We start from the raw sequence: 21,829 nt of genomic DNA on the forward strand, positions 1-21,829 counted from the left end.
TGCATGCTGATAAGGCACTGTTTTGCTTCTCACCATTGTAATATTTAAAGTCACAGTCAGTGTCTCCTTTCTCCCTCCCGCCCGCTCTCCCAGCTCCCAGAACTGGCCGGGCAGATCTCAGCTCCACCATCCAACACTCCCACAAGACGGCAGCAGGAGAACAACAACGAAATTCTCTAGAGCACGAAGCAGAGCAGTTCTGCCCAGGAGATGAAAACCAACGATCCAAATGGGGTAAGAGAAGAGAATCCGGGCTGCATGGGGGAACGGAGCCCGATCCCATCTGCTTTCTGCCCCACCAGGCAGAAAATTGGAACATAGGCAGAAGGAAAACCTCCCTTTTGCTGTTTGTGAGCGGAGTGCTGGTGGGCATCAGCGTCACGCTGGTGTTTGAGAGAGGTGAGTGCCACCCAGCATCCATTGTGGGTGTAGGACGGGGGACGATGGGGTTTCCCAGCCCTGAGCTGCTCCCCAAGCACAGCCCCCATCCCAGCTCCTGGGGCGCCCACGTGGTGCCCCAAACCGCCTTCTGCTCCACCTTCCCAGCCTCTGCCACCGCTGCGAGGCCATCGCCCCATGGCCGTGCATCCCAAGCCCACGCCTGCTGCAGGGGAACCTTCTTTGCCTCTCACTCGCCCAACTCTCTCCCTCTCAGTGCTCCAGCATTCTGAGTCGTGCTCACCTCGCCCACCCTTCTCCCACGTCTGCCCCGACGCCTGGCTCGGTTTGCAAGGGAAATGCTTTTATTTCTCGGACAACGAGAGTGACTGGCACAGCAGCAGGGAGCACTGCCAGCGCCTCGGAGCTTCCCTGGCCACCGTGGACACGGAGGAGGAGATGGTGAGAGCGGGGCGTGAGCCGCAGTGCCAACACGGGGGTGGGAAACCCACACTTGTGGGGCCGCACCAACGGCTCCCGGTGCCCCCAAGTGGCCCCACGCCAAAGCCACGAGGAGATGCCTTGCAGCGAGGTGGCAGCTGAGACGTGGGCCTGAGGGGGGAAAGTGCTGCAACGGCTGCAGTCACACCTGGGTTTGTTCAAAGGAATTCATGCTGCGGTACCTGGGCCGGGCAAACGGTTGGATTGGGCTGCACAGGGCAGAAGGGGACGAGCGCTGGACATGGGCCGACGGCAGCGCCTTCAGCAACTGGTCAGTGCGTGCGTCCGTCTGTCTGTCTGGGATGTGTGTCAGGGTCTGTTTGGGATGCGCTGGGATTGGGTTTCCCATTCTGCTCCCTGCTGTGCTCAGGTTCCAGCTGCGAGGCGGAGGCCGATGTGCGTACCTGAATGGGGACAGGATCAGCTCAGCCCTGTGCCACACAAGGAAGTTGTGGGTGTGCAGCAGAGCCGACAGCTTCGTCCTCTGGAGGAATGGGACAAATCCACAGTGACAGATCCCAGCCCAGCCAGCTCGTGCCAATGCTGCTGGGCACGGCCATGCCATGGCTGTGTGCTGGAATCTGCCTCTTTCCAGCACTGCTGCAGCTGTTCCTGCACGGAACCACGCAGCTCTGCTGCTCGTTATCTCTCAGGGAACATGTTTAATTGCACCGTTCCTTAAAGGGAGGGTCCTCTGAGGGTCCTTACAGGTCACAGCAGCATGGAACGATCCCAATGTGCTGCCGTGTGTGGCCAGACTCCAGGCTGGGGTATTTCTGCTCTCCTTTCGGGCTCTGTGTCACATCGTGGTGCCATCGCTCCCAGCCGCCGTCTGACTTTGGCTCTGGGCGACGTCGCTCCCGGTGCTGTCACACGGCCGCAGCCCTGCAGGAGGCTTTCTGCACTCACAGTTCTTGCTGAGCTGCAGCGTTTTGTAATTGCGCTGAGCTCTCATTAAAGTCGCTGTGGTTTTGCTCCTGTGCAGTCGGTGCCGTTCTGTCCCTGCGATGGCAGCACCGCGTCCTCCTGCTGTGTCCCTGCAGCGCCGTGCGGGGCAGCAGCAAAGTGAGGGCGCGCTCGGTGCCGCTGTGCGTGTGACGGAGAGAGGGCTGGGAAGGAGAGCAGCGCTGCCAGAAGGACCCCCGGGGCACAGCGGCGGCTGCAGGTGGCACCGATGGCGGTGAGCGGCGGCTGCCATTGCTGTCGCTCAGTGCTGCAAAAGGGGACGGAGAGCGGCGTGGGGGGAGCTGCGAACAGGTCAGCCCAGGATCGAGAAGGACGTTCAGTACGGCTTAACGGTATGTTTAAGAGTGGTTAAACATGGAGTGAGGTGTGCGCCAAGGGCGGGGCTATGCTAATCTGCGGCGCAGGGGCCGCCGGTAGCACACAAACACGAAGAACCGCGAAACGGCGGGCCGCCATCGGAGCGGAGCGGGAACGGAGCGGGACGCCGGGGGTGGGAAGCTGCGCTGGGGTGGCGGGGGAGGGTCGGTGCGGGCGGCGTGTGCGCGTCCGTGAGATGTCGGGGGTGGCCGTTGGGGTGGGAGGCGCCCGGGCCGGGACGAAGCCATCGCTTCTCGGCCTTTTGGCTAAGATCAAGTGTAGTATCTGTTCTTATCAGTTTAATATCTGATACGTCCTCGATGAGAGGACTTTATATTAAACGGATTTTTGGGCGCGGGAGTTGGACCCGGAGCTTGCTCCCTCCGCTCCGTGCATCGTCCCGGTATGGCAGTACCTCCGGGCACGGTGCACCTCCCCGTTCGGGGAGGAGTGTTGGTGGTGAAGGGCAGAGCTGAAAGTGGCGGAGCACGGCTGCTCAGCGCCGGCTGTGTGCCACTCCCGTTCCCCAGCATCGATCCGCGCACCTCAACCCGCCTCCCGCCCCCTCCTCCCGTCCCGGCGCGGCTCCCACGGAGGTTCCCCGCCGCTCCCGGCACGGCGAGGACAGAGGTGGGGGGGCACCGAACCGCGGGGTCCCGCCGCGCGGCGCCGGCCGACCGCACGGCGCCCCCTATGGGCGGGTCTCCGCTGAGCGCCGCACCGCGGTGGCGCTGAGCCGCGTTGCGCTGCCGCTCGGTGCCGCGGGGCGGCGTGGTGCTGCTGGTGCCGCGCTGTGGCGGTACCGCGCACGGCGGTGCGGAGGGCGGAGGGGAACGGCGCCCCGACGGCCGTTTGTGGCGCTGCGTGCGCGCTGCCGAAGGAAGGACGGCTTTGGGATCTTTCCCCTCATTGCGGGGCGTTTTTCTGTCGTTTGACCGCTGTACGGACGGGGCCCTTGGAGCGCGCTTCTGTACTCAGTGCGGGTGTGACTTTGAGCCACCGAAGGAACGGAGGCTCTTCGGTCTGGGGAAGAGGAGGCTGAGGGAGACATCAGTGCTCTCTTCCGATACCTGAAAGATGATTGCATGAGAGCGGGGCTGCTCTCTTCTTCCTGCTGACAGGACGAGGGGAAATGGCCTCAGGTTGTGCCAGGGGAGGTTTAGGTTGGATCTCAGGAAAAACTTCTTTACGGAAAGGGCTGTTAAGCAGTGAGATGGGCTGCCAGGGAGGTGGTTGAGTCACCATCCCTGGATGTGTTTAAAAACCGTTTGGATGTGGTGCTCAGGGACATGATTTAGTGGAGGTTGTTAGAGTTGGGGTAGGATGGTTGGGTTGGGGTTGGACTTCATTATCCTGGGGGTCTTTGCCAAACGGGGCCGTTCTCTGATTCATTCAGACCATGGCAGTCTACCGTCAGCCTCCATTCTCCGCTGGCTTTATGCACCGGCCGTATGGGGCTGTTAAAGGTGAGTGGGTTTTGCTGATCACTCCCTGACTCTCTAGCTGACGAATCAACTCATGAACGGGGAGCAAGGAGTCCCTGTTGGTGCGGTGCTGCCATCTGCGCACCGTTTTTGTGGCAATCGGCACCTGCTGCTCTTTTACCCGAAGCAACCCCACAACAGACGGATCTTCTGACAGGCCAGGCAGAACAGACAGCTGCTTCACCTTGTCTGCATCTGCAGCAGCTCCTCCAAAGGCCCATTGATACCCCTTGGGATCCTTGAAATGCCCCCTTGATGTGCGGAATCAAACTCTGTAACCCAAGATTGTAAGATTACAAAGCAGGTGTGGTTTATTCAGTGCTGCGCAGACACCGGGTGCAAGGGGCATCGATCCGCCTGACTTGCACACCGTCTAGAGAAATCGTGCTACAGATATAGGCGAAACTAATACATAATCAATAGTTTTCCCTGGATTCGGATCCATATTCATTACACCCCGACAGTTCATTAGCGTGCAGACCCTCCCCTCTGGTGTGTGGATAGTGGGTCGTGGGATGAAGCTTTGTTGTTTTCCTTGCAAAGGCTTCTGACCGTTTTCACTGTCAACTCCTGGCCTTTCAGGGGGGCATCCCCCCAAACCAGTTTCTTCTTGCGCTGTGGACATCAAAACCCCTCCCTGCCAAATGTCCTCGGGCTGTTCTCAAACCTTATCTTTATGGCCTTCATCCCCCTCACTATCCCAGACACAGGGTCTGCCATCCCTTATTTTCTAACAAGCTCTACATTCCTGCTTCTATCAACTGTCTCTAACTATTCCCCTTCACCCCGTTGTTCTCAGTCACTGTGAAGCCTTCTTGCCTTTTGACTTTCACTTATGGGGCCCGTCTCACCTTCCACCCTCCCGAGGTAATCCATACCCAGGATGCATGCAGCCCCTGGGCCAGCACTGACCGTCACCGAGTCACCTCTGGATCCGTCTGGGACTGCGGCAACGGGACAGCAGAGCCTCAGGGCCAAAACCAGGGAGGGAACAAAGAGGGAAAGAAGGAAACGAAAACCAGGGTCCACCATCTCAGAAGGAAAGTTAATTAACGGGTGCTAATAGCAGAAACAGAAGTGAGTTGGGGTTGCGGCTGATGAATGAAATCAACGAGCGCCCGGAGCCGGCGGAGCGGCGGCAGACAGCGCCGTCACGTGACTCGGAGCCGCGCCGTCACGTGACTCGCAGCCGCGCCGCCTTCCCTCCGAGCGGAGCAGCGCAGCGGGGCCGGCGCTGGGAGCTGCAGTTCGGCTCCTCTGCGCCCCGCGGAGCCGCAAATATCCGCCGTGCCGGAACTGCGGCCCGAACTCCTTCACTGCCACTGCGCTGCACGGCGCTGTGATGTGGAGCCCTGATAACGAACATGGCAGAGCCGTCACATTGCAGCCCTGATCCCACAGCACCGCCTCATATTGACAAACGACAATTCACTCGCGTTAAACGCACACGCAGACGTGGGATCCTGGCCGCGCTCCCCGTTTCAGCAGCATTCCCTTGGTGCGCACTGCACAGCCCCATTCCCGTCACCCACAGCTGCACCCTGAGCACAAACAGCCCCACGGACAGCTCTGCCCTTTCCGGAGGCTGAAAGGCCCCCAGCCGCTTTTCCCAGCGCGTTCTTTACATGCACTGCAGGGACCTCATCTCCCCGTGCAGCATGCAGGGAGCTGCATGGGCTAGGGCCAGCACGATCGATAGATCCTCCGGTAGTGACCAACCAGGGGGCTTCTGCCAAATGCTTCTCCCAGAGCTGCAATGTTCCACCACCCGCTGCTTTCAACGTGGTTTTGAACAACCCATTGCAGCGTCTGATCTTACCAGAAGCTGTGCATGACAGGGGATGTGATAAATGCACTCAGCGCCATCGTCTTTGGCACAAATATCCACAAGGGAATGTTTGAAATGAGCCCCGTTATCTGACTCAATTCTCCCTGCACTGCCACGTCACCACAGCACTTGTTTCTCCAGACCCCACTTGGTGTTTCGGGCGCCAGCATGGGGTACTGCAGATGTTTCACAGCACCAGTGGTTGCCTCCACCGCGGTGAGCACATAACGCTTACCTTTATGGGTTCTGACAAGGTGATGGAGTCAACCTGCCACACCTCCCCATATTTATATTTTGCCATCGCCTTCCCCCATCAGAGGTTTCGTCCCCTTGCCTTGTTGAATTGCAGCACGTGTGTCACGGCCACGAATCAGCTGTGCAATAGTGTCCGTAGTTCAGTCCACCCCTCGGTCTGCAGCCCACTTCTATGCTGCATCCCCTCCCTGATGGCCCGAGGTCCCACGGGCCCAACGAGGTAGAAATCATCCCTTCCCCCCGCCTGAGGGCAGGGCCCCCCATTGCTTACCTGCAGTAAGTGGAGCAGTCGCACGCTGGTTGATCTCTGCTGTAATTCTCTCACCCGAGCTCGGAGCGCAGCCGTGGGTTTTTTACGCCACTCCTTCATGTCTTCTCCACGCTCACGTAAATAACTCCACAAGGCAGCACGTGCCATACATCTACTGCTGTCATTTGCTTGCGGGGGAGAGCGTTTGCCATTGATAGCTGAGATTTTGGGTGGCGCAGGTGAGGAGGAGGGTTCATCACCTTTAATCAGTGTGATCAGCTCCTTCAGCAGACTCGTTAGGTCCTGATCTTCGTTGGCTGTTTCTGATACTGCCCCGGGTTCACCACAATTCATCGACAGGGACGCTTCCTCTGGCATGCCGCCCTGTTTCCTCTCCTTTTTACCTGCCACCTTATCCATCCTCTTCTCTGCTTTATCCATTCTTTCTGTTATTTCTGAGGTGGCTGAAACGTAACTGTGGAATAGAAGTAGTTGTTGTTCAAAGATCTGAAGTCTAATAATCAGTTCAATCACGGGGGGCCTCCTCTGTTGCTTCTCGTACCTATGGGACATCGATGCCAGCGCACCCAGGTACCTTTCTGGTGCTGTTTTTGTGAGATTCCACACAACATCTGACGTGATCCTCACATTCTCAGGATCACGGCGGTTCGGGCGTGGATCATTGGGGACGAACATGGGGTCATACAACATCTCCACCACGGCCGTCTCTCTCAAATACTGGATACCTTCTTTAAGAGTCTTCCACCTTTTCACTTCAGGCTCCAGATCATCTTTGAAGGGACGCCTTTCCTTCACGGCCAATAACATTCGTTCCCAGAGGGTGGTGACTCCGCGCAGACATCTACTGATCCCTCTGTCAATGGCTGAGTCTCCGGCAATGCTGCCCAGCTGGCGAGCCCCGTTTCCATCTAGAAGCACGCTGCTGGCCCCGCTGTCCCAACACCGAAGCAGCCAGGTGACAACAGCTTCGTTTGGGTGCCGTACAAACTCCTCTCTTGAGCCGTGGAATTCAGTCACCTCCCGAGCTGGGCGAGCAGTGCTAACAGCGAATTCCTCCTCCTCACTCTCCTCTCCGTGGCTCTCAGCTCTTTCCGCTGCTGCTCTCGATGGCGGTGCTGTTGGGGACGGTCCCTCCCCTGCATCTTCCTCCACTTCTTCTTCTTCTCCTCTCTGTTCCACATGCGATGACACCGGGGGTCCCGACGCCCCCAAGTCCTGTCCTAAGCCTCCCCATTCTTGCTGCCGCTCAGCATTCTCTGCTGTAGGAGAAGACTTCTTGCACACGAAGTAGATGAGAAGGATGGAGAGGAAGACATTCAGGAGGATGGACAACGCGATCCCCGATTCGGCATTCCAAACGTGCGTAAAGAACTGAGCAGAGAACCCGGAAAGCAGCCTGAGCACGGAGCTGCGTGTGAGATCGGCTGCTGGCAGCGGGAGGGACGGCTGCCAGGCAGAGATCTCCAGCAGTGCCCTGAACTGGTTCCATATCCCTACAACTCCCAAACTGCAAACGACGAACACGATGAGAGACCAAAGCGTCCGGAGGAACGAGACGGCCTTTGTTGCAGCAGGCAGCGCTCCTGAAAGGAAGAACGGATTCATTGCAGCCGTCGGGAGAAGCAAGAAGGGAGAAGAGCTGAGCGCAGCGCTGCTCCGCCGCAACGAGCAGAGGCACGTGATCCCCGCAGGCCACGTGACCCCCCCGCAGCGCCTCCCACCCCCCCCGCCCCCGAGTCGCAGCGTTAACCCTTTAACTGCCGGTGCTTTCCGCGGTGTGCGGACGGGGAATAACGGCGACAGAAAGCGCCGAACCGCCCCGCGGTGCTGACAGATCCGCAGCGGCTGAGGTCGTGTCTGCAGCGGGAGAAAAGTTTGAGCGGCCACGGATGTCCAGAGCTGCCGGCGGAGCGAGCAAACGTTACGATTTTGTGCCCAGAAATCATTGCTAATAGGCATCGTCCCACCGAGCACAGCGAGGAAGAGTTCATCGAGAGCGCGAGCGAGGAGCAGCGCCTGGGGAAGCGAAGGACGCCGAGCAGACGGGAATGGGGCTGAAAGGACGGCAGGCGGCAGCGGAGAGCGAGGAGCGGAGGCTGAGAGTTCGGACGTGTTTGTGGCCCTCCGCTGGACTCTTTCCAAGAGATCCCTGCCTTTTTTGCACTGGGGAGCCCAGAACTGGGCCCAGTACTCCAGGCTCCTTGGGCAACCTGCTGCAGTGCCTCACCGCCTCACCTCCGGCTGAAAAACTTCCTCCTCATATCCAACCCAAACCTCCCCTGTCTCACTTTAAAGCCATTCCCCCTTGTCCCATCACCATCCACCCTCACACACAGTTTTCAAGCACTGAAGGCCACCATGAGGTCTCCCTGGTGCCTTCCCTTCTCCAAGCCAAGCAATCCCAGTTCCCTCAACCTCTCCTCACACAGAGCTGCTCCAGCCCTCTGCCACCTCAGTGCCTCCTCTGACCCGCTCCCAGAGCTCCACGTCCTTCCTGTGCCGGGTTCCCCAGGCCTGGGTGCAGCGCTGCAGATGGGGCCTCGTCTTGGAAAAAGACGAACCAGCAGTCGGGTTGGACAGCTGGGATCTGACGATTGAACTCTGAATTGCAACGGGGGAAGTTCAATAAGGGGAGGAAGGGGCCTGGTGACAAACGTAACTGAGACTCCAAACTCAGTGAGAGGCCCAAGAGAGAGAATCAGGATAGCGGTTATAGGAATTGTTAATTAGTGTGTGAGATCTATCAGCGACGGCATCACCCAGCGATGCCCCAAATAACACCATGGCGCTCACAACTGGGGAGCAGCGCCCCAACGGGAGGGAGGGACGGGCGGGGCCGGCAGAGCGGCTCGTCAATGAGAGGACGGACGGGGTGTGGGCGGGGCCTGCGGGGCAGCGCTCCAATGGGGCGGAGGAACGCGTTGTGGGCGGTGCTTGGGCTGAGAGGCAGGTCTATGCTAATCAGAAGCGCGGGGGTCGGTGGGAGCAGCACCATCCACGCCGCTAAGCCTGACGCTGTCGTGATAACGGCGGTGTGAGAGCGGGGCGGGAGCGGTGCAGGGTGGAGAATGATGCGGAGGCGGCGGGGGAGGGGTCGGTGCGTGCGGCGTGTGCGCGTCCGTGAGATGTCGGGGGTGGGCGTTGGGGTGGGTGGCGCCCGGGCAAAGAGACGGGCATCGCTTCTCGGCCTTTTGGCTAAGATCAAGTGTAGTATCTGTTCTTATCAGTTTAATATCTGATACGTCCTCGATGAGAGGACTTTATATTAAACGGATTTTTGGGCGCGGGAGTTGGACCCGGAGCTTGCTCCCTCCGCTCCGCGCATCGTCCCGGTATGGCAGTACCTCCGGGCACGGTGCACCTCCCCGTTCGGGGAGGAGTGTTGGTGGTGAAGGGCAGAGCGGCGGGCGGTGTTTGGTGCGGAGCAGTGTGCTGCTGTGTTCCCGCAGGGGCCGCTGATGGTCCGCATTCGGCGCAGCGTTGCCGCTGCCTGCGCTGATCCTTCAGAGGAGCGGCTGTCAGCCCTCGAGAGCCCCTTCCGGGAGCCGTGGGGCTGCGGGAGCGGGGCCGGAGAAGGGCGCGCTGATGGCTGGGTGCTGCAGCTGTGTGTGGGAAAGGCCGACGGAGGGGCTGTGCAGCCTGGAGCAGGGACGGCTGCGGGGAGACCGCGCTGCGGCTGTCGGTGCCTGAAGGGGCCGAAGCGCAGCAGGAGAAGCGGCTTTGTGTGCGGGCAGAGAGCGGTGGGATGAAGGGGGGACGGTGTTAAACTGAAAGAGACTGAGGTCAGATGGGCACCTCGTGGTTTGTTCTGTGGTTCGAGCAACCTCCTGCAGGATATCCTTGCAAAGTGTATCAGAAAATGTTACATACGTATTGGTGCTGTCCAGGCACAGACTGTTGCTGCCTGTGCATGTACGTGGCTAATTATTTACCTTCTTCCCCTCTTATTCTCTATTACTCGGGTCTTGCTGTGCAGCACCAAATGCTGGCAGTTCTCCAACATCGGGGTCTTTGATCTGTCTGACCTGCCCTTAACTGAAGGCTCAGAGGTGTTTCAGATGGACGGACAGACAGGAGCTGCAGCCTTTGTGCCTGCAGCCACCTGCATCCACCTCATCTCCACGCCTATAAATCACTGCCCTGTGTACTGAGCGCGCATTGCTGGGGAAGGTTCACCTAGAGCACAAGTGATGGAAACTATCGGAGACCCCAGAAAAGTAGAAAGACGCCTGAAAAGGGCCGTGGCAGCAGAGTCCATGAAATGAAAACTCTTACCTTGCTCTAACGCAGAAGCAGCATTCGATTCCCACAAAACTGAACTGAAAGAAGTGAAACTGAGGCGGGATGGGGGGAAATCCTTCACCCGAGGCGGTGCGGCGCTGGCACCGCTGCCCAGAGCTGTGGGTGCCCCATCCCTGGAGCTGCCCGAGGTGTGGATGGGAGCCGGGCAGCCCGAGCTGGGGCCACACAGCCCGCAACGGGGATTTGGAGCTCGCTGATGCTTTCCATCCCTTCCAACTCGACCCATCGCTCCTCACAACCTCCCGGGGCCGTCCGGCACAGCTGGGGCCATACGCGGTGCCGTCGCTCTGCCGGCCGCAACCCCTCCCGTGCTGCCCGGCTGCGTCCTTTTGGCGCTGCCGGAACGGAGCTGCCGCGTGCGGGGAAAGGGGGAAGAAGAACAGCCGCTCCTCGGGGCTGTGCGGGCACGGAGGGCAAACGGAGGGCGAGGAGGGGCGGAGGAGCCGAGAGTCACACACTGCGACCGCTGAGCGCGGGAGAGAGCGGCCGGATTTATTGCAGCAAAGCGGCCCGAGCGGCACCTCGTGGGACGGGAAGCGGAAGGAAAAAGAAGAGACGGAAAGCAGGCGGCTCGCACCGCGCCCGGCTTCGGGCAGCGCTGCGCTGCTCTGCGCTGCACCACGTGGCGTCGATGTGCGAGAAAAGGGGCGGCTCCGTATGGCCGAACAGAGAGAGGGGGGAACGCGCTGCAGAACCGAGCCGAGCGCCCGGAGGACGCCTGAGAGCGGAGAGAGCGCCGCCGTCACCGTCCCGGGTAGGGCATCCCCCGCACGGCCCGGCAGACGGAGCGCGCAGCCCCGGCCCCGCCGTCTCCCCGCCCCCAGCACGGCACTACGGCGGCCGCCGTGCTGCCCCAGCAGCAACCGATCGCAGTGCGCACGCGCAGCAGCACGGCCGGACGGAGACAGGAGGGGCGGGGCTGGGAAGCGGGACCCACGGCGAAAGGGGTGGGCTATGCTAATTTGCGGCGCAGGGGCCGCCGGTAGTGCCCAAACACGAACAACCGAGGAACGGCGGGCCGCCATCGGGGCGGAGCGGGAGCGAAGCGGTGCGGTGCGGGATGGGGAGCGGCGTTGGGACGGCGGGGGAGGGGTCGATGCGAGCAGCGCGTGCGCGTCCGTGAGATGTCGGGAGCGCGCGTGGGGCCGGTTGGTGTCGGGGCAGGGACGCGGGCATCGCTTCTCGGCCTTTTGGCTAAGATCAAGTGTAGTATCTGTTCTTATCAGTTTAATATCTGATACGTCCTCGATGAGAGGACTTTATATTAAACGGATTTTTGGGCGCGGGAGTTGGACCCGGAGCTTGCTCTCTCCGCTCCGCGCATCGTCCCGGTATGGCAGTACCTCCGGGCACGGTGCACCTCCCCGTTCGGGGAGGAGTGTTGGTGGTGAAGGGCAGAGCGGCAGGCGGTGTTTGGTGCGGAGCAGTGTGCTGCTGTGTTCCCGCAGGGGGCGCTGCTGGGCCGCGTTCGGTGGAAGGTTGCCGCTGCCTGGGCTGATCCGGCAGAGGAGCGGCGGGGAGGGGAGCGGCCCCGTCTGTCCGCCCTCGGGAGCCCCCGGAGGGAGAGGGCAACGAGGCCGAAAGCCGAGCTGAAGGGCGGAGTTGCCGCCCTCTGTGTTAACTGCCAAAAGCTGACTGAGGAACAGCCACCATCAGGTCGAGAGCTTGTGGGTAAAAATCACGGACGGATCCAGCAAAGGGCTTCTGGTGGTTGGGGTCTGCTGCAGCCCACCTGCTCAGGGGAGCCCGTTGACGAGCCCTTCTTGCTTCAGCTGCAGGAGCTGTCGCGCTCGCGGGCTCTTGTCCTGATGGGGGATGTCAACGACATGGATGCCTGCTGGGAGAGCAGCACGGCGGGGAGCAGACAGCACAGGAGATTGCTGGAGTCTGTCGAGGACGACTTCCTGGTGCAGGTAACAGATGGACCGACCCGAGGGGAAGCCTTGCTGGGCCTGGCGCTCACCAGGAGGAGAGCATTGGAGAGGCCAAGATCGGAGGCAGCCTGGGCTGCAGTGACCAGGCCTTGGTGCAGTTTGTGATCTGGAGGAATGCAGGCCTGGCAACGAGCAGAGTCAGGACCCTGAACTTCAGGAGGGCAAAATTCTGTCTGCTGAAGGAACTGCCGGGTGCGATCTCCTGGGAAACTGTGCTTAAGGACATAGGAACAGAACTGAGCTGGCAGCTCTTCAAGGACAGAGGGGGGCCACAAAGATGATCAGAGGGCTGCAGCACCTCCCTACAAAGACAGGCGGAGGGAGCTGGGCTCTTCAGCATGGAGAAGTGAAGCTGCAGGGTGACCTCAGTACAGCCTTCAGTACCTGAAGGGAGCCTACAGACAGGAGGGGAAAGGGGAGATGACAGCAGGACGAGGAAAATTGTTTGAAATCGAGGGAGGGCAGCTGGAGGTTGGAGTCAGGGGAAAGTTGTGTGCTGTGAGAGCGGGGAGGGGCTGGAACAGCTGCCCAGAGAGGCTGTGATGCCCCGTCCATCCCTGGAGGTGTTGGAGGCCAGGTTGGATGGGGCCCTGGGCAGCCTGGGCTGCTGTGCAATGGGGAGATTGGTGGCCCTGCGTGTGGTGGGGGGTTGGAGCTTCGTGATCCTTGAGGTCCCTTCCAACCCGGGCCATTCTGTGATTCTGTGACAGCCTTCTGCGAGCACAAGAGCTCTCCACCCCCCAGCAGAAGAAACTGAGCAGAGGAGGCGGGCGGCCGGCATGGCTGAGCAAGGACCCGCAGCTGAATCTGAGGGAAAAGAGGGAAATGTACAGGAAGTGGAAGCAGGGTTGTGTAGCCTGGGAGGAATACGGGGCTGCTGTCTGCATGTGAAGAGATAGATTAGGAAAGCCAAGGTGCAGATGGAGCTGAACTTGGCGAGGGATGTGAAAGATAACAAGAAGGGATTGTACAGGTCCATAGGCAGGAGGAGACAGGCCAAGGAGAGCGTTCCCCTCTGATGAAAGGCAATGGGGAGCTGCCTTCCTCAGGCATGGAAAAAGCTGAGGTGCTCCATGAGTGCTTTGCTTCAGTCTTCACGGGTGGTCAGGCTCCTCCCCATGCCTGCCACGACCCTGAAGCTCCAGGTGTGGGTGAGAGGAGCCGATTCCATCCAGAGGGACCTGGACAGGCTGGAGAAGCGGGCCCGTGAAAACCTGATGAGGCTCAATAAGGCCAAGCGCAGGGTGCTGCAGCGGGTCGGGGCAATGCCAGCTCTTGATGCAGACTGGGCGAAGATCTGCTTGAGAGCAGCCGTGAGGAGAAGGACTTGGGGGTCCTGGCGGACCAGAAGCTGGACACGAGCCAGCAGTGTGCGCTCGCAGCCCGGAAGGACAACTGTGATCCGGGCTGCACGAAAACGGGGCGGCCAGCAGGGACAGGGAGGCTCCACCAGCGGCTCCGGCCGCCCCCGCCGTCCGAGCAGCGCACACAGCGCAGCGCCGCGCCCCGCTAACGGCGGTCGGCGGGACCCAGCGCCGAGAACAGCGCCCAGCAGCGCCCCCTGCGGGAACACAGCAGCACACTGCTCCGCACCAAACACCGCCCGCCGCTCTGCCCTTCACCACCAACACTCCTCCCCGAACGGGGAGGTGCACCGTGCCCGGAGGTACTGCCATACCGGGACGATGCGCGGAGCGGAGGGAGCAAGCTCCGGGTCCAACTCCCGCGCCCAAAAATCCGTTTAATATAAAGTCCTCTCATCGAGGACGTATCAGATATTAAACTGATAAGAACAGATACTACACTTGATCTTAGCCAAAAGGCCGAGAAGCGATGCCCCCGTCACTGCCCGGACACCAACCGACCCCACGCGCGCTCCCGACATCTCACGGACGCGCACACGCCGCCCGCACCGACCCCTCCCCCGCCGCCTCAGCACCATTCCCCATCCCGCATCGCTCCCGCCCCGCTCTCACACCGCCGTTATCACGACAGCGTCAGGCTTAGCGGCGTGGATTGTGCTGCTGCCACCGACCCTCGCGCTTCTCATTAGCATAGACCTGCCTCTAAGCCCAAGCACCGCCCACAACGCGTTCCTCCGCCCCATTGGAGCGCTGCCCCGCAGGCCCCGCCCACACCCCGTCCGTCCTCTCATTGACGAGCCGCTCTGCCGGCCCCGCCCGTCCCTCCCTCCCATTGGGGCGCTGCTCCACGGGCTCCGCCCCCCTCTCTGCCACGCCCCTTCGGCCTCGCCCCGCCCACCGCCCTTCTCTCGCTCCGTCCCTCCCGTTCGTGCGTTGCGGGGATTTGGCGGCGGGGCCGGGCTGTGAGGTAAGGAGCGGCTTAACGCAAGAGATCCGTGAGCGCCATTTCTACAACTTCCCGGTTCACCTTTCTGCGGTGTGAGCAGCGATCTGATTGGAACTGAGTTACTGGGCAGGAATGAACGTGGGTGCCAACGCACCGCCTGCGCACGGCTCAGCTGCTCCAGTGCAGAGCCCGAACTCTGAGCGCGTGCACTGCTGTGCCCGGTACTGTGTGAGGAATGAAGGAATGCCACTTTCTGACACTGCACTGGGGTCACGGCGTTTTCTTCCTGTATTTCAGGGGTCTGCAGCACCGTCACAGCATTGCAGCAGCGTCACAGCACCGTCACCATCACAGCACTGCAGCACCGCGCTGTGCCCATCCCTGGCACCAACCCTCACTGGCAGCAGCAATGCTGCTATGACAGCAGTGCCCTATCAGCCCCACGGCGGGTATTCCCTTCTGCCCAGGGGTTCCTACAGATGGAGCTGCAAAGCTGCCGAGCTCCGGATGCAGTGTGAGCGCTGCAGAGGTGCTGGTGGCACGGTGGTGGAGCGGGGTGCTGATGCCCTTCGTGCTGGTGATCGCTGGGGTCTTTCTGTGCACATCAGAGATTTCTCCGTGCTGCATTATCACAGTGCTCAGTGACTGGCATTGCCCTGAGTGCAGCACACAGCAATGGATGCGGGCTGTGGGACGCAGTTGGGGTGCTGAGCCGTTGGCCTTTGGGCTGTAGGAAATCCCCGGGCAGTGCTGCACAGCACCCGTTGTTCCAAGCCTGCCCTGCAAGCACAGTTCCCATGTCCATGCAGCAATGTGCTCTCCGATGCCCACAGATCTATGGCAGTTCCTTTCTGTCCTCCTTTCCATCCTTACATGTGTGGAATTTTGTCTGTTTGTCCTTCCTGGCTCGCTCTCCCCAGCCCCATTTACACGCTGTGCCGGCGGTTGTTGATCATGGCCACGATGTGAGACAGATCCAAACTCTTCATCATCACCTCCATGAACTCGTCGTCCTTCCTTGCTCCCTCCACAAATTCATCCAGGGAAAGTTCCCCTGTGGGGCACAGACAGAGCAGAGTGGGATGGGGGCTCTCAGGGGGGTTTCTGCCTTTCCCTATGGGTGGATGCCAGGCTGGATGTGGCTCTGGGCAGCCTGGTCTGCTGGTTGGTGACCCTGCACATAGCAGGGGTTGGAAACAAGATGATCATTGTGGTCCTTTTCAGCCCAGACCATTCTGTGATTCTATGACCTTTAGAGGCACTGCCAGCAAGCAGCACCTGCTCCTCCCTCTGCCATCAGCTACACCCAAAAAGGGACAAAGAAACCCTACAGAATGCATACAGACAAAATACGGCCAAGGACTGGGTACAGGGAATGAATCCCATTGCACCCATTATGCGTGGTGGAGGAGAAAAGCTCTGCAAAGTGCGTGGCTTCGTGTGAGAAGGAAACACAAAAGGAAAAGATGCACAGATGAAGCAAAAGAGGAGCCACAGGATCAGAGAGAATTGGTTTGGGTTGGAAGAGACCTTAGGGATCGTTTGGTTCCAACCCCTGCCAGGGGAGGGACGCCTCTCCATAGAGCTCACAGCCCCATCCCGCCTGGGAGCACGGGCAGCTGTGTGGCATTGGGGCATCTCAGTGGGGTGGCAGCAGGGCTGGGGTGGCAGCAGGGTGTTTCTCACCGTCTCCGTTCACATCAATTTTGTTGAAGACGCGGTTGGTGAACTCCTCCGCGCTCGTCTCGTGGTCGCCACCATTGATGGCACGGATGGCCTGGAAGAGCAGAGCAGGATAGGAAAACACCGTGGGAATCCTCAACCCTGACAGCTGTCCCAGAGGGGAACGAGGGTCTGCAGTGTGGGAGGAGCGGGTCGGACCTGAGAGCTGCTCTCATTGGGTTGGGTGGAATGGAAGCACTGCTGATAGGGCAGAATTGGGATCCTGGGTGAGATCTGCCCCGAGTTTGGTCAGCGGTGGGGCAGAGCGGGGTGAAAGCCAACATCTGTGCTGCGTCCTGAGAGCTGCTGTGTGAGTAGAGGTGTCCCTCCGGAACACAGCGACCAGCCCAGCCAAGGGCAGGTTGGTCCTCAGTGGGGTGTGGGGGAAGGTGGGGGAAGAGCCAGGATCTGACAGGTGAAAGTAAAACGTGGAGTAACACCTTGAAAAGGGTAAGGAGGAGAAAACAAGGGAAAATGAGGGGAGAAGGGGGAAATGGGGGAAAGCAAAAGAAAAAGGAGAAAATAAACCACAAGGAAGTGGAGGAAAAACAAACGAACAAAAGAAAATGGAGGGGAAAAAAAAATAACAAAACAAAAGAAAGCGGAGGAAAAAAAGAACACAAAATAAAACAGAAAAATGAAACCAAAAGAAAACGGAGGGAAAAAGAAAAACAACAAAAGAAAATGGAAAAACACAAAAGAAAACAAGGAAAAATAGGGGGTGTGAGATGAAAATGGGGAAAATCAAAAGAAAATGGGGAAGAAAAAGAAAACAAAAGAAAAGAAGGAAAAATGGGGGAATAAGGGGAAAAACAAGGAAAAAACAGGAGAAAGGTGAGAAGATGGGGAGAGCATTTGAAAACCAGGGGAAAAATGGAAAGTTGGGAAAAAAACCATCGGAAAACTGAGGGAAAACAATGGAAAAGTTGGGAGAACTGGGGAAAAGAATGGTGAACAGGGAAAATAAGGGGAGAAGAGTGGAAAGCAGTGGAAAACAAGGAAAAAAGAGAGGAAATAATGGAAATGGATAAAAATAGACAAAAACGAGGGAAGGCGAAGGGAAACCAGGGAAAGTCGAGTGAAAACCAGAGAAAACAGGGAAAGACCATTGGAAATGGGAAAAGAAGGGAAAAGAAAACTCCTGAATATGGGGCAAAAGAGGGGAAAAGAGGGGGAAAGAAGTGCCTCCACCGTGAGGCTCTGGGAATATCGCCTGTGGAACGGCCATTTCCTATCCCTTCTCTTCTTTTGCTCTTTTCAGTCTTTGTAGGAGCCGTTGCCTAACACTGTCTTGCCTGTAATGCCTATTTATTGTAATTAGCAAATTAGCCAATTTTAGCTCCAAGAAAAGTGTTCGTTGTTTGGTTCTTCGTCCTTTATTAGTTCAGCGTCTTTCTAAGCTCCAATGGAAGAGACCAAACGGGGACCCTCTGATTGCTGCCATGAAGCCGCAGCTGTTGCCCCAACCAAACCCAACTGTCAGCATCTGGTCCTCCCCAGGAAAGGCCCCCATCCTCAGAGCGTCTGCCAGCCAGCAGACCAGGCTCCTGGTGTGGACATTGAGGGGCTGAGCCTAAAAGGAGGGACCCATGGAGGGCATTCCCTGCATCTGCTCCTCCTCTTTGCACCTCCTGCATGGAGGTTGGGTTCTCAGCCTCTGCTCCCAGGGAATGGGGACGGCAGGGGATGGGCTCAGGGTGCAGCGGGGAGGGTCGGGTTGGAATTGGGAACAACCTGTGCTGCAAAGAGCGGTCAGCACTGCACAGCTGCCCAGGGGAGCCCCCATCCCTGGGGCTGTTCCAGGACCACATGCTGAGGACTCACCTTGATGATGTTGAGCAGCTCGTGGCGGTCGATGCAGCCGTTCCCATCCACGTCGTACAGCTTGAAGTACCAGCGCAGCTTCTGCTCCATCTTCCCGCGCAGCACCAGGCTGAGGGCTGCCACGTACTCCATGAAGTCGATGTACCCATCCTGGGGCAGAACAAAGCAGGGAGCCAGCAGTGCCTCTGTGCCGTGATGAGGATGAGCTCCTCTCTGCAGCACCACTCTGCGCTCCCGAGGTTTAAAGCCAGCTTAAATCTGGATTGGGAATCTCTGATCCACTCCTCTCACCATCATGCTCCCTGTACCTGGGTTTTGTCTCAGGATGATGGCACCTGAATTGAAACTTGACCTCAAGATGTGGTTCATTGCAGCACACGGAGCTCATGGGAGAGCTCTGAGCAGCGCTGCATTCCTGGGTGGGTGGTCGCTTCTGAACCTCCCAAGGAAGGGCAGCAGGGAGGGGGAACAAGAAACACAGCTGTTAATTAACAGAGCTGCTTCTCAGCACTGTCATTACTGGGACACGATGTTGGGAGGAGGAGCATTTGGGGAGACAGCCAGGGGTCCTGGTGTGCTGGTCCTGGTGTAGGAGCCACGTGGGATTGATGGAATCCATGGAACACCTGGAAACTGCTTCCTCCAGAGTGTTATAAAGATCTGTATGGTATTGGAGTCTGGAATTTGAATCCAGAATTTGAGCCTTTACTGTCTAATGTTTGTATTCCTGAAGGACAGTGAAAGGCTCAAGAAAGCTCCAGCTTCCAGCCTCGCCTCCTCCTGCTGGCATCTCACGGGTCAAACGAGCTCAAACCAATTAACACAATGCAGTGATATCTCAAGACTCGTAGGTGAACTTGAACGAGGCTGTTAGACAACGAGAAGTTACTCCCTATGGCTGTCACCTGTGTCACTGACGCACGCTGATTTGCCCCTTGCATTCTGCTGCCTTACACCAGCGCCCCTTGGCATTGTGACAAAAAACCCCAAACTGCCCAATGCTGCTGGGGTTGGTTTGCTGTTAGGGGTCGTTACTGATGGTCTGGATGAGGGGATTGAGGGCATCCTCAGTAAGCAGGGATGTAAGTAAGTAGGGGTTGGTCTGTATCCACAGGGAATGGTGATGGGATGGGAGGGGATCACAGGATGACAGAATGGCCTGGGTTGGAAGGGACCACAAGGATCATGAAGCTCCAACCCTCCCACCGCAGACAGGGCCGCCAACTTCCACATTTCATAGCAGTCCAGGCTGCCCAGGGCCCCATCCAACCTGGCCTCCAACACCTCCAGGGATGGACGGGGCATCACAGCCTCTCTGGGCAGCTGTTCCAGCAAGAAACACCAACTGTGATGTGTTCAGGGCAGGAGGGAGTGCCATTCGTCACCTCATAGTCAGACCTTTGTCCCAGGCAACAGCAATAGGACAGGAGGGGATGGGCTCAGGGTGCAGCGGGGAGGGTCGGGTTGGAATTGGGAACAACCTGTGCTGCAAAGAGCGGTCAGCACTGCACAGCTGCCCAGGGCAGCGGGGAGCCCCCATCCCTGGGGGTGTTCAGTGAGCACAGGGATGTGGCACTGGGGGACGCGGGCAGTGGGATGGGTCCAGGTTGGACTGGGCATCTCAGAGCTCTTTCTCAACCTGATTCCACGACTCTGTGTTTCTCTGGTTCTACAGGGCGCATCCTTTCTCGCAGAGAACTCACCTTGTTCATGTCGAAGGTACGGAACATCTGCTCGATGTACTCGTTGGCCTGGGGGTCCAAGCCCCGCAGCCCGAAGAACTGCTTGAACTCGTGCTCTGTCAGCTGCCCAGAGGGACACTCTGTCATGAACTTCTTGTACCAATGGTGGATCTCCACTGCCTGCAGGTCGTCTACCGTGGAGCTGTTGTTGTTTCCCATGGCCAGTGATAGGAACCCTGCAGGAATGGTCCTCCCCGTCCCACTGCTCTCACAGCAATGCCCCTTTGCTCCCGTCCGCATTCAATGTTAGTCCCAAAGTAAAAACCTCTGACCTTCCCCAAGCCCATTAGAAACATTAATCTGCTTAGAGGCTGCTTTACAGACCCCTGAAGTTTCAATGATACAAACATTGTGCTTAGAATGAAAAGAAGGTGTGAGATAATCCAGCAAAGCTCTGCTATTCCGGGAGCTGCAGTGGGGTGAGGAGGTTAAGCAGATGCCTCAGAGCTGCTCTGCTTTTGGACGCTGCCCTATTTTTAACCTTGGTATAATTAGACACAAAGATGAGATGGAAATGCTGCAGGATGTGAGGTTTGGTGGGGGGGTGAAGGTCTGCCCCTCTGTCTGGATTTGTAGACTTGGAGGTCATGGGTAATTTGGTGTATAGGACCAAGAATGACCCATCAGCATCAGGCCTGTGGGAAAAGTCCTGTCTCCACACACAGCACAGATGGGGAACCAGACCCTGCTGTGACTCTGCTGGCCCCAGAAACACGACGGAGGGGCAGCCAACCCCTGCAGAACCCATCTCACAGAGCACAAAGTGGTGCTGCCAGGGAACACCACTAATCATAGAATCACAGAGCCATAGAATGGCCTGGGTTGCAAAGGCCCACAGTGCTCACCTGGTTCCAAGCCCCTGCTGTGTGCAGGTCGCCAACCAGCAGCCCAGGCTGCCCAGAGCCACATCCAGCCTGGCCTTGAATGCCTGCAGGGATGGGGCATCCACAGCCTCCTTGGGCAATCTGTGCCAGTGCCTCACCGCCTTCTGCATGAAAAACTTCCTCCTCATATCCAACCCAAACCTCCCCTGTCTCAGTTCTGGACATTTTAACTCCCCCTGCCTCTCAGCCTCCTTTTTACAATACAGCTTCATCTCAAAGTACCTCACACACCAAATTGCTCAGCATGGCCCTGGTGCTTGCAAAACCTTTGTGTTCCTACGGGAGGTCATGGACAGAGTCCAACTCTGCCTCTGTTGCCCACGTTGCTGACATCAAATCTCAAGTTTTGTTCATGTTCAGTCTAAGTGTATTTTAAAACACAGCAAAGCAAAGGGTTGTAAATCATTACTTAGCACTGGGGAGTATCTGATGCCTTGAGCACTCACAACAAGTGGAATCTGGAAAGAAACAGTAAATGAAAAGCTATTTTTGTGCAGAAAGACTCCGTGATATACAACAACTCCCATGAATCACATAATTGGCAGCTTGTGGGCAAAACAAAACGCATACCATTTTGTTAACGATTTGTAGGAATTGGTTTTTACTTTGAGAATAGATCAACCCACTGCAAATGCCATGGCAGAATGTTTTACTAGTAGACAAAGGAAACTTGCTTTGCTACCAGTCAGATCTTTTTTCCAGCTGAAGGACACAGGAGGTGACAAAGCTTCGCTCTGTGCTGCCAGTGAGAATCTGTGCAGTCTCATTTTTTCAAGAGGCAGATTGATTGTTGCAGTACCAGGGCCAAATGAACAGAGCATTTTGTAGGAGGAGACACGAGGGCTGCTTTTCCTAGCAGGGCTGTCATGTTGCTTTAATTTTTCTTATTGATGGTGTAAACTCATCTTGCAGATCTTACAACAGTGTATGCTGATGAACAGGGAAATATATTTTGGCATCCTTGACCAGTTCATCAAACCTCGCTGTTGGGTACTCTTCTAGATACTGAAGAATGTCCCTTATGTGTAACCAGGTATGTGGTGATAAGTGGAAAGAGTTTTCTTCCCAGTT

General features: G+C 57.9%; 2 protein-coding genes across 2 annotated transcripts; one reads left to right on the forward strand and one right to left on the reverse strand.

Annotated features, from left to right (window-relative positions):
* Nucleotides 1-210: 210 nt before the first annotated feature.
* On the forward strand, nucleotides 211-1,977 carry LOC306945357 (C-type lectin domain family 2 member E-like; the record flags this gene model as incomplete). The annotated part of the gene is made up of 5 exons (XM_079534083.1): nucleotides 211-234; nucleotides 303-399; nucleotides 656-840; nucleotides 1,044-1,150; nucleotides 1,923-1,977. The coding sequence occupies 5 exons, from the start codon at nucleotides 211-213 to the stop codon at nucleotides 1,975-1,977; spliced, it is 468 nt and encodes a 155-aa protein (XP_079390209.1).
* A 13,535-nt stretch (nucleotides 1,978-15,512) lies between these two features.
* LOC306953943 (guanylyl cyclase-activating protein 1-like) lies at nucleotides 15,513-20,033 on the reverse strand (the record flags this gene model as incomplete). Its single annotated transcript, XM_079544975.1, has 4 exons — nucleotides 15,513-15,640; nucleotides 16,273-16,363; nucleotides 18,133-18,282; nucleotides 19,836-20,033. The coding sequence occupies 4 exons, from the start codon at nucleotides 20,031-20,033 to the stop codon at nucleotides 15,513-15,515; spliced, it is 567 nt and encodes a 188-aa protein (XP_079401101.1).
* Between the last annotated feature and the right edge of the window lie 1,796 nt (nucleotides 20,034-21,829).

The sequence above is a fragment of the Tetrao urogallus genome, assembly GCF_951394365.1.
Source record: "Tetrao urogallus genome assembly, chromosome: 1".
NCBI classification, from domain to species: Eukaryota; Metazoa; Chordata; class Aves; order Galliformes; family Phasianidae; genus Tetrao; species Tetrao urogallus.